General features: G+C 38.4%; 1 protein-coding gene across 1 annotated transcript in view; it reads right to left on the reverse strand.

Annotated features, from left to right (window-relative positions):
- The window catches only part of HACL1 (2-hydroxyacyl-CoA lyase 1), a 181,192-nt gene that overhangs the window by 157,423 nt on the left and 11,240 nt on the right, over nt 1–12,529 (reverse strand). Inside the window, exons 2-3 of the mRNA XM_053714200.1 lie at nt 9,455–9,559; nt 7,452–7,492 (exon numbers count right to left, since the gene is read on the reverse strand). Of these exons, the coding sequence (XP_053570175.1) occupies nt 7,452–7,492; nt 9,455–9,559 (146 nt within the window). The remainder of the gene's footprint in view (nt 1–7,451; nt 7,493–9,454; nt 9,560–12,529) is intronic.

Consider the following 12,529-nt stretch of genomic DNA (forward strand, 5'->3'; position numbering starts at 1 on the left):
CTTGCGTTCTTCAGTGGGCAGAGTCTCACAATTGCCACTTTTCTGCCATCCACATCCCAGGGGTGGACAACTGGGAGGCAGATTATCTGAGCAGGCAGACTTTTCATCCAGGGGAGTGGGGCTTCCATACGGGAGTATTCTCAATAATAAATCTCAGGTGTTCCGGAACTGGATCTGATGGCGTCTTGTCTAAACGCCAAGCTTCCAAAATTCGAATCAAGATCAAGGGATCCGCAAGCAGCTCTGGTTGACGCTCTGGCGGTTCCATGGGACTTTGGTCTTATTTACCCGTTTCCTCCATTTTTCCTCCTTCCTCGGGTGAGAAAATGCAAAATTTTCAGACCTGGTAAATGTCCTTTCCCCCGTGGAATTTGCCTCTGAGGAAGGACCTTCTATTTCAGGGCCTTTTCCTACATCCATACCTAGATTCTCTGAAGCTGACTGGTTGGATATTGAACGCCTAGTCTTGTCTAGTCAATGGTTTTCAGAAAGGGTTACTGATAACATGCTTCAGGCTTGTAAGCTTGTAACTCGCAAGGTTTACCATAAGGTGTGGCATAAATACCTTTTTTGGTGCGAATCTAGGGGTTTCTCTTGGGAGTCGGGTGAGGTATTAAAAGCATTCTGTCCTTTCTTCAGCTGAGCCTGGAGGAAGGCTTGTCAGCCAGTACCCTAAAGGGTCAGATTTCTGCCTTGTCTATTCTTTTGCATACCAGTCTGGCAGACTTGCTTTGTTCCGGCCTTGCTCAGAATCAGGCCTGCGTTTAAGCTGTTGCACCTTCAATGGAGCCTTAATCTTGTTCTTAGGGTTTTGCAGCAGGCTTCATTTGTGCCTATGTACTCTGTTGATATTTAATTATTATTATTATCTTGTAAAGTTTTGTTTCTTCTCGCTAGGTCTTCTACTCGTCGAGTTACTGAAAGAGGCGAGAGTGATGGCACTACTAATATATAATAGGATGGGATGGGCTTGTACTAATGCACGATTGGCCTTATGTAAAATAAAGGTAGCCCATAGGTGCTGTGTATGGACAGACACTATTACTTATACAACTAAGAATAGTTGCAAAAAAGATAAACAAGTAGCACTCTAATCCCACATGTGTATTATAAGTATAGGAAGGTATACATCAACAATGAAAATTAAAAAAATTAAACTTTAACGGGTACGATTAAAAAGTGGGTGCTCTAAAATCAACTAGAGAATAAAGGATTGATCAACATATAATAATATCCTGAGAACAATTTTCACCAGGATTGCGTATAATGTACACAAATAATCTACTCGTCTAGTCTCAGAGCTTTCGGCTCTGCTGTGTGACCACCTTACCTTATTTTTCGTGCGGAGCAGGTAGTCCTTTGTCCTAAGTTGGGATTTCTTCAAAAGAAATCCCAATTTAGGTGTCGGACCGAAATATCAATCAGAAAATTGTTGTTCCTTCGTTTTGTCCTTATCCTCCTTTTCAGAAGGAATGTCTTTGCATAACCTGGATGTTGTGCGTGTTCTGAAGTTCTATCTGCAGGCAACTAGAGACTTTCGACAATCTTCTGCCCTTTTTTGTTGTGTTCTATGATAAACGTAAGGGCCAGAAGGCTACTTCTTCTACTCTTTCTTTTGGTTGAGAAGTATTATTCGAGATTCCTGAGAGGATTACTGATATTTCCACTAGGGCTGTCTCTTCTTCCTGGGTTCTATAAAAATGAGGCTTCTGTGAAACAGATCTGCAAGGCAGCCACTTGGTCCTCGCTGCATACTTTTTCCAAATTCTATGTTTTTGCCTCAGCTGAGGCTTCTTTTGGGAGGAAAGTTCTTCAAGTGGTGGTGCCTTCTGTTTAGGTCCGCCTGTCTTATTCTCCCACACTTCCATTCTGTGTCCTATAGCTTGGGTATTGGTTCCCACTAGTAAATGAACGGATTTGTGGACTCTCCATGCCATTGGAAAGAAAACAAAAAAGTTTTGCTTACCTGAAAAATTATTTTCTTTCTTGGCATGGAGAGTCCACGACCTGCCGTTAATTTAATTTTAAGATCGCTTTTGTCAATTTTAAACCTCAGACACCTCTATACCCTTGTGTCTTTTCTCTTTCCATATTCCCTCGGCTAAATGACTGGGGGTTTATGAGAAGTGGGAGTGATACTTAACAGCTTTGCAGGGGTGTTCTTTGCCTCCTCCTGGTGGCCAGGAGTTGAATAGTTGAATTCCCACTAGTAATTGAATTAATTTGTGGACTCTCCATGCCAGGAAAGAAAAAGAATTTATCAGGTAAGCATAAATTTTGTTTTAATAATGTGTTTTACAGTGAATGATGTACTGTAAATATCTTACATTTAAATGTGTAATTTACTATTGTATTCCTATATATAGCGCCTCCCTGTGGTAGTTGTGTTTTCACAAATACCACTGCTCTAAAAAAAAAAAGAGAGTCTTTAGTAATTGGTATTTTAACTTGCGCTGTGTATGTAGTAAATGTTTATTCTGCTTGAAAGAGTTCCTCCTGATGTGTTTCAATGGCAGCCAATTCTGATTATTCCACTATCATCAATGGAATATGAAGTAAGGGGTGATGTATGGGGTTCAGATGTCAGCACTCATAGAAGGGAGAGAACAAAAACAAAGAAACCAATTATGGTGCAGTATGAAAACACTGGTGTGTCGTGCAACAAAAAAAGTGAAAGAATATTGCTCACCTTTTAAAACCTCAAACATGTGAGGTATGTTGGAAACATGAAGGGGATATAATCCCTATCTGTGTTAAAGCTGTTTCTTCGTTTCGTGATCACTTGTAGTATGGCGTTTCCTCTTTCCAGTGCCTGAAGGTATGGGTGGCTTCTTCTCTGTGGAGTAAGGTGGATCTTTCCTTCTGCTGGATGTAGTGAGCCTCCCTGTTGTGAAAGGAGGTGTACTGGTACGCTTCTTTTAACCCCTTAATGACTGGAACATTTTTCAATTTTCTTACCCTTAATGACAATGGCTATTTTTACATTTCTGTGGTGTTTGTGTTCAGCTGTAATTTTCCTCTTACTCATTTACTGTACCCACACATATTATATACCGTTTTTCTCGCCATTAAATGGACTTTCTAAATATATCATTATTTTCATTATATCTTATAATTTACTATAAAAAAAAATTATAAAATATGAGGAAAACACACTTTTTCTAACTTTGACCCCCAAAATCTGTTACACATCTACAACCACTAAAAAACACCCATGCTAAATAGTTTCTAAATTTTGTCCTGAGTTTAGAAATACCCAATGTTTACATGTTCTTTGCTTTTTTTGTAAGTTATAGGGCCATAAATACAAGTAGCACTTTGCTATTTCTAAACCACTTTTTTTTCAAAATTAGCGCTAGTTACATTGGAACACTGATATCTGTCAGGAATACCTGAATATCCATTGACATGTATATATTTTTTTTTAGAAGACATCCCAAAGTATTGATCTAGGCCCATTTTGGTATATTTCATGCCACCGTTTCACCGCCAAATGCGATCAAATTAAAAAATTTTTTTCACTTTTTCACACATTTTTTCACAAACTTTAGGTTTCCCACTGAAATTATTTACAAACAGCTTCTGCAATTATGGCACAAATGGTTGTAAATGCTTCTCTGGGATCGCCTTTGTTCAGAAATAGCAGACTTATATGGCTTTGGGGTTGCTTTTTGGTAATTAGAAGGCCGCTAAATGCCGCTGCGTGTTTTATGCCCAGCAGTGAAGGGGTTAATTAGGGAGCATGTAGCGAGCTTGTAGGGTTAATTTTAGCTTTAGTTTAGTGTAGTAGACAACTCCAAGTATTGATCTAGGCCAATTTTGGTATATTTCATGCCACCATTTCACCGCCAAATGCGAGCAAATAAAAAAAAAACTTTAAATTTTTCACAATTTTCGGTTTCTCACTGAAATTATTTACAAACAGTTTGTGCAATTATGGCACAAATGGTTGTAAAAGCTTCTCTGGGATCCCCTTTGTTCAGAAATAGCAGACATATATGGCTTTGGCGTTGCTTTTTGTTAATTAGAAGGCCGCTAAATGCTGCTGCGCACAACACGTGAATTATGCCCAGCAGTGAAGGAGTTAATTAGGTAGCTTGTAGGGCGCTGGCAGGTTTAATTTTAGCTTTAGTGTAGAGATCAGCCTCCCACCTGACACATCCCACCCCCTGATCCCTCCCAAACAGCTCTCTTCCCTCCCCCACCCCACAATTGTCCCCGCCATCTTAAGTACTGGCAGAAAGTCTGCCAGTACTAAATAAAAGGAGTTTTTTTTATTTTATTTTTTAGAAAAATGTATCCTGCTGTAATGGAGCCCTGCCTTAGCCCCCAACCTCCCTGATCCCCCACCAAACAGCTCTATAACCCTCCCTGCTACTTAATTGCCGCCATCTTGGGTACTGGCAGCTGTCTGCCAGTACCCAATTTGCCCCCAAAAATATTTATAAACTTTTCTGTAGTGTAGCAGCCCCCCCCTCAATACCCCCAACCCCCCCCCCAGATCCTTTTATATATATATTTTTTAATGTTAATGTTTTGAACTTTTTTTTTTTTTCATTGGTGTCAGTGGCTAATATGCGCGCGCGCGCCCGCACGCTGCCGCCTCCTTGCTTCCCTTCCCCCCGGAACACAGCACCATTGTTACCGGTGCAGAGAGGGCCACAGAGTGGCTCTCTCTGCATCGGAGGCTTGTTAAAAGGTATTGCAGGATGCCTCCATATCGAGGCATCACTGCAATACCCTGAGAGCTGCTGGAAGCGATTGCGATCGATTCCAGCACTCTCTTAAACAACTGACGTACCAGGTACGTCCATTGTCACTAACTGCTAGTTTTTGCAGGACGTACCTGGTACGTCAGTTGTCATTAAGGGGTTAAATAGACTTCTCCTCTATGGAGTATGGTACAATATTTTCTTCTTATTGGTAGACTTCTCCTCTATGGAGTATGGTATAATTTTCATGTATAGATAGAAACCTATACAATGTGGTAAAGAGGGTTAACAATCCTTCTGTGTATAAAAATATGAGGTGCATAAATTATGCAAAGAAATGATCATTTGGGACAACCAGGGTGGCCGTTAAAAACTACTTTATTGAATAATGTCTAAAAAACATAACACAATAGTTTGTGACATTTGTATGTGAAATCCTCCTTTTTAAACAGTCCCAAAAAGGAAGTTAGCTGTTGAAAGTAAATTGGCAAATGGTATGTAAAAGTTCTGTTTGCCAAAGCATTCTGTGCGTTATTGTTAAAATGATGATGAAGATGATATCCTGTTTCTTTAGGTGCTGTCCAGAAATTTGAAGTCCAGGCTCAATTATATAGGATGTTTCTGTTACCTCTTAAAAACACTTCTGTTTCTAGGTAGTTTTTAGAGTCTAGGTATTCTTCAATAATTCTGATGGCTGTGGTTGGAAAAGCCTGTCTGTGACAGGGTCCGTTTGATGAACAATGGTCTCGCCGGACCGGAAATGACGTCAAAATATTTATTTAAAAATAAATACACTTTTCTTCTATGTGAAGAACATTGGAATTTAAAATATTCATAATTCAGTATAGTGCACTTGTCTAAATGTAGTCGGGTAAGCATGCAAGCAAAGATGTAAGTTTTTTTCTGATTTGCACACTCCATTGAAAAAGTCTATGGGGAGAAGAAGTTAGCACGGTCGCAACGTCCAAAAGTTAGCTCGCATTGGCATTTTCTCACGCGCAAACATTTTACTTTCAATTTATAACACAAGCGCTAACCCTAGTGTGTTAAAAGTTTACTTCAGGCGGTGTCTGTGTGCAAGCAAAAGAGATAAATAGAGCACCACTTGTAATCTGGCCCTATGTGTTTAACCTCTAACAACTACAAATGTGTCCCTCCTTCACAGGGATACCCAATGGCAAACAAAACATCAACAGAGCATCAGGACAGCTATCACTATGTAAACACAATTATTTTTAGAATGTCTATATACTGTGTTATTAGGGGAGCTACACAGAAAATAAGTGAAAAAACAAACATATAACAAATTATTCCTCTGTCTATAAAACATTAAAATGTTTTTAAGTTATATAATGTTACCTTTATTGTATCACATTTAGGAAGAACGGGTGTAACAGGAGTTTCCAAAGTAAGCAATTCCTGGTCTAGGAGCAGGAATTATCACTAATTTTCATAGACACAGATCTAAATCATCTCATACAAAGTTTTGAACAGACATGGGGGCTGAATTATCAAGCTCCGAATGGAGCTTGATGCCCCGTGTTTCTGGCGAGCCTTCGCCAGAAACAAAAGTTATGAAGCAGCGGTCTAAAGAGGCGGCAGACAGACATTGCCGGAAATCAACCCGATCGGGTTGATTGATACCCCCTGCTAGCAGCCGATTGACCAGGAATCTGCAGGGGTGGCATTGCACCAGCAGTTCGGATCATGTCCGCTTGCACCTTCTTAAATATGCCCCATGGGCTCCACAAGTTTGCAAAAAAAAAACAAAAAACGAAGGTTTTTTTTTTTTTAAACTTCTTATGGCCGCTGGGTTCATGCTGTGGTGCACTTACATTGCCCCGGATTGGTTGGTATGCGCTATGCACACCTTTCTTAGTGATGCTGCCATGATTTTACTACATTTAAAGTGAAGGTAAAGTTCACTGTATGTCATTATGTAGTTTTGCTTATCAACGTAAATGAACGGTACTTTCATTCATCATTTTTTTTACAATTAAGTATAAACTGAGATATTTATCTTTATACTTACATTTGGGCTATCCGTAAAATCAACCTGATTTTTTTCTTTTTTTTTTTTTCTTCCCATGTCACGTTTTTTTCAATATCCAATTGAAATTCTGGCCGTTAGGCGGCCAGAGATCTACGTCATCCGCCTCCTGTATCCTCTGCGCATGCGTTTAAGATCTCTATGCTAATCTTATCGGACAAGCGCATGCGTTTCGCGCATTGCAAAAATGTTTGTATAATTGTAGAAGACTGACGCAAGTGCTTTGAAAAAAGAATAAAAAAAAAAAAAAGTGGATTACCGCATGCGCATTGCAATTAGTAAACGACGCTATGCGCATTGTGGTCTTGTGAACACGCTTTAGAGATACGTATAGAGCAGGTGGGACCGCTCTATACGTCATTCAGTATGAAATAAGGAAATGGCTGATGGGAGGAGTGAGGAACGGCACAATAGGGAAATTTAAAACATCTTTATTATATAAATATATATTCGTTTGCAGAAAAGAAGTTAGAGATTATAATGTTTTAACTGTGACTAGAGTATATGGTGTATAGAGAGTTGAAACTTTACCTTCACTTTAAGAAAAGAAGAAAAAAAAAGGTCACACAAAATATTCAAACTCATTGCTTAAATCTCTAATTAATAGACATTTTTCACCTACAGTTTATATGTAGTAAAGAAAAGAGAACGTCACCAAAATGATGCTCAAAACCACTTTTCAAGCTTACCTGCCAGTTAGATATCCTACAGCAGATGCAGCATAACAAGCCTGTAAGGAAGAGATGTAGTTCCCAATTAAAAAATGCAGAATGAATGAGCTTGAAAACCAATACTAAAACTTTTATGGAAAAACACCTTATTGCTAAGAGATTGTTATTTTTCAGATAACCACCCTGCATTACATTAAAGTCTGAACTTACTTCAACTATGTGTTTAAGTTATTTGCAGGGATTAAACAAACAGATATACCCAAGCAATAATGGAGTAAGAAAAAGATCTAATAAATTAGAGCCTATTCTTATTGGACTTTTATGTCCTTTTAAGCAATGAAAAAAATGCACTCACTGTACATTCATAATTTATTTTGTCCATGTTTTCTGTAATTTACATCTGCAAAATGTGTCTTCTATTTCTCCAAAGCTACTACATTAGATCAGTGCAGGAGCTAACTAGTTGCGTGTACACTGAATTCCTGATATCAAGCATAGCTGGAATAGTACTTTTAAAAGGGACAGTAAAGAGAAAATTAAAATGTTTATGATTCGAATAGAGCGTGCAATTTTAAACAACTTTCCAACGTACTTCTGTTATAAAATTTGATTCATTTTCTTAGTATCATTTATTGAAGAGTAAAACTAGGTAGGCTCATTAGAGCTCAGGAGGAGTGTGCACATGTCCATAGTACTAGTTTTACCTTTCAATAAAAAAGACACAAAAAGAACAAAGCAAATTTGATAACAGAAATAAATTGGAAAGTTGTTTAAAATTGTATGTCCAATTCAAATCATGAGTTTAATTTTGACTTAACTGTCCCTTTAAGTCCCTTACACCTTTGCCTAGAGCTGATACAATACTGTGTTGTGTGTGTGTGTGTGTGTGTGTGTGTGTGTGTGTGTGTATGTATGTATGTATGTATATATATTATATATATATATATATTTAATTATTATTTTTTTATTATAATTATTTTTTTATAAGTTCTTTTGAAGCCAAAAAATTTACATTTTGTTAACACAATGACAGTGGTAAGATGTCATCTCCAGTCCAGATTGGCTCCTCCAAAAAAGAAAAACTGGAAATATGTTCTAATATACATTAGAGTCTCTTGATATGTTAGAATCTTACAATGTGTTTACTGTCCCTTTAACCTTGTTCACATCCCAAAATATTTTTGCATGTTTAATGTGATGTTAGGAACTAATTGTAGGAGCATAAGTTGAGGTGTGGGATTCAGGTAGTTGCACCAAAGCAGTTACACTGAGGCAATCAACCAATTGATCATTCTAGACCATCATTTTTCCAGACACCCTAGCAAAGGAAACTATAACAGCGCTATTGTGAACTAGTCATATACACACTGGCATTTGCGTTGTTAGGTTGTGTGGGGGCATATTATGCCGATTAGAATACCGTAAATGATTGGCGAGTAGACGTGCTGTATTAGTGTGTTCGCTCTGCCCTTCTGTAAGGGCGGCCCATTGTGGCATTGATCACATGCAGAAATTTAAAGGCAAACAAACTATTTATATTGTGCACATATTACTAATATGTTATTGCAATCCGTTTTTAGAATCTTTGGTAATGTTTTATATGAAATGAAGAAAAATGTGTCTGCACACTTGGCCTTTTATGAAGGAGACGAACATATCCTGTAATCTGCAAGAGGTCAGAGTAATAAGGAATGCTCTCTTGGCAATAGAAAAGTTGGCTTCATGAGTAATGGACCAGCTTATTTATGTATGTATGTATGTATGTATGTATGTATGTATGTATATATATATATATATATATATATATATATACATACACACATATACACACACACATATACACACACATACAACTACAAGGACTATAGATCAGTTTTTTATAGCTAACATTTTGTATGCTATACTCTTCATTTACTTTTCATTCTTCAGTTAATCCATCTGTTTAAATTAACATTTCAAGTACAGTCTATCTAGCAAAAAAAATACAAAAGATACAACAGGTGAAGAGTTATAGAACTTACAGCCTGTTCATTTCTCATGCCTATGTACTTAATTCCGGCAGCTTGAGCAGCGATAGCGACTTCAATCACTGGAATACCGACAATACCAAACATATACTTGACATTCTGAAAACAAATGAACACCCATTTAAAAATTAGATGTTTTTTTCAGCAGTTTAATAGCCAACAATGTTGTAAGTAATGTAAGTTTTCATAAATAAATCATTAAATCAGGGTTCAATAAATCTGTTCAAAATGTAAGAGCCTCCTACTTTTGGCCATCCCTATGATATGATATATTATATGTATGTATACTAGGGATGCACCGAAATTTTGGTTGCAGAAACGTTTTGGACGAAAATGTCATTTTTGGTTAGTTCGGTTTTCAAATTTTTTTTGTCTGTTATTTTCGGTGAACTTATTGTGTAGCATATTTCAAATTTGATGCTAGCCTAAAGCTGCTGTTTAAGTTCATTACTTGACTTATTGTTTTCATATAATAACAGTTTTCTAGGACTATACTTTATTTGGATAACTGGTAACAAAAAAACTTAAATCTGATTCTGTTACACAGAACTACCTAAAAGAATAATACAGTATATTGATATTTAATATTGTTTTAAGTAGGGATCCACCGAAACGTTGGTCGCTGAAACATTTTGGCCGAAAATGGCATTATATATATATATTTTTTCTTGATAAAATTATTGTGTAGCATATAAATGTTTTAAAATATTTTTTGTCCTGTTTTAATGTGTTACTTTCAATAAAAAAAGTGTGGTTATTTTATTGGCTTGCAGTTTTTTAATTAGATTCATTCATTAAATAGTCTAATTATGCAAAAATTAAAATAAAAATAAATATTTTTTAATATTTTAAAATAATTTGAAAAAACATAATTTATGCTTACCTGATAAATTCCTTTCTTCTGTAGTGTGATCAGTCCACGGGTCATCATTACTTCTGGGATATTACTCCTCCCCAACAGGAAGTGCAAGAGGATTCACCCAGCAGAGCTGCATATAGCTCCTCCCCTCTACGTCACTCCCAGTCATTCGACCAAGGACCAACGAGAAAGGAAAAGCCAAGGGTGAAGTGGTGACTGGAGTATAAATTAAAAAATATTTACCTGCCTTAAAAACAGGGCGGGCCGTGGACTGATCACACTACAGAAGAAAGGAATTTATCAGGTAAGCATAAATTATGTTTTCTTCTGTTAAGTGTGATCAGTCCACGGGTCATCATTACTTCTGGGATACCAATACCAAAGCAAAAGTACACGGATGACGGGAGGGATAGGCAGGCTCTTTATACAGAAGGAACCACTGCCTGAAGAACCTTTCTCCCAAAAATAGCCTCCGATGAAGCAAAAGTGTCAAATTTGTAAAATTTGGAAAAAGTATGAAGCGAAGACCAAGTTGCAGCCTTGCAAATCTGTTCAACAGAGGCCTCATTCTTGAAGGCCCAAGTGGAAGCCACAGCTCTAGTAGAATGAGCTGTAATTCTTTCAGGAGGCTGCTGTCCAGCAGTCTCATAAGCTAAACGAATTATGCTACGAAGCCAAAAAGAAAGAGAGGTAGCGGAAGCTTTTTGACCTCTCCTCTGCCCAGAGTAAATGACAAACAGAGAAGACGTTTGTCGAAATTCCTTAGTTGCCTGTAAGTAAAATTTTAGAGCACGGACTACATCCAGGTTGTGCAGTAGACGTTCCTTCTTTGAAGAAGGATTTGGGCATAAAGAAGGAACAACAATCTCTTGATTGATATTCCTGTTAGTAACTACCTTAGGTAAGAACCCAGGTTTAGTACGCAGGACTACCTTATCCGAATGAAAAATCAAATAAGGAGAATCACAATGTAAGGCTGATAATTCAGAGACTCTTCGAGCCGAGGAAATAGCCATTAAAAATAGAACTTTCCAAGATAACAACTTTATATCAATGGAATGAAGGGGTTCAAACGGAACGCCCTGTAAAACATTAAGAACAAGGTTTAAACTCCATGGTGGAGCAACAGTTTTAAACACAGGCTTAATCCTGGCCAAAGCCTGACAAAAAGCCTGGACGTCAGGAACTTCTGACAGACGTTTGTGTAACAGAATGGACAGAGCTGAGATCTGTCCCTTTAATGAACTAGCAGATAAACCCTTTTCTAAACCTTCTTGTAGAAAAGACAATATCCTAGGAATCCTAACCTTACTCCAAGAGTAACCTTTGGATTCACACCAATATAGGTATTTACGCCATATCTTATGGTAAATCTTTCTGGTAACAGGTTTCCTAGCCTGTATTAAGGTATCAATAACTGACTCAGAAAACCCACGTCTTGATAAAATCAAGCGTTCAATTTCCAAGCAGTCAGCTTCAGAGAAGTTATATTTTGATGTTTGAAGGGACCCTGTATCAGAAGGTCCTGTTTCAGAGGTAGAGACCAAGGTGGACAGGATGACATGTCCACCAGGTCTGCATACCAAGTCCTGCGTGGCCACGCAGGTGCTATTAGAATCACTGATGCTCTCTCTTGTTTGATTCTGGCAATCAATCGAGGAAGCAACGGGAAGGGTGGAAACACGTAAGCCATCCTGAAGTCCCAAGGTGCTGTCAGAGCATCTATCAGGACTGCTCCTGGATCCCTGGATCTGGACCCGTAACGAGGAAGCTTGGCGTTCTGTCGAGACGCCATGAGATCTATCTCTGGTTTGCCCCAACGTCGAAGAATTTGGGCAAAGACCTCCGGATGAAGTTCCCACTCCCCCGGATGAAAAGTCTGACGACTTAAGAAATCCGCCTCCCAGTTCTCCACTCCCGGGATGTGGATTGCTGACAGGTGGCAAGAGTGAGACTCTGCCCAGCGAATTATCTTTGATACTTCCATCATAGCTAGGGAGCTTCTTGTCCCTCCCTGATGGTTGATGTAAGCTACAGTCGTGATGTTGTCCGACTGAAACCTGATGAACCCCCGAGTTGTCAACTGGGGCCAAGCCAGGAGGGCATTGAGGACTGCTCTCAATTCCAGAATGTTTATTGGCAGGAGACTCTCCTCCTGACTCCATTGTCCCTGAGCCTTCAGAGAATTCCAGACGGCACCCCAACCTAGA

The sequence above is a fragment of the Bombina bombina genome, chromosome 5 (assembly GCF_027579735.1).
Source record: "Bombina bombina isolate aBomBom1 chromosome 5, aBomBom1.pri, whole genome shotgun sequence".
Lineage (NCBI taxonomy): Eukaryota > Metazoa > Chordata > Amphibia > Anura > Bombinatoridae > Bombina > Bombina bombina.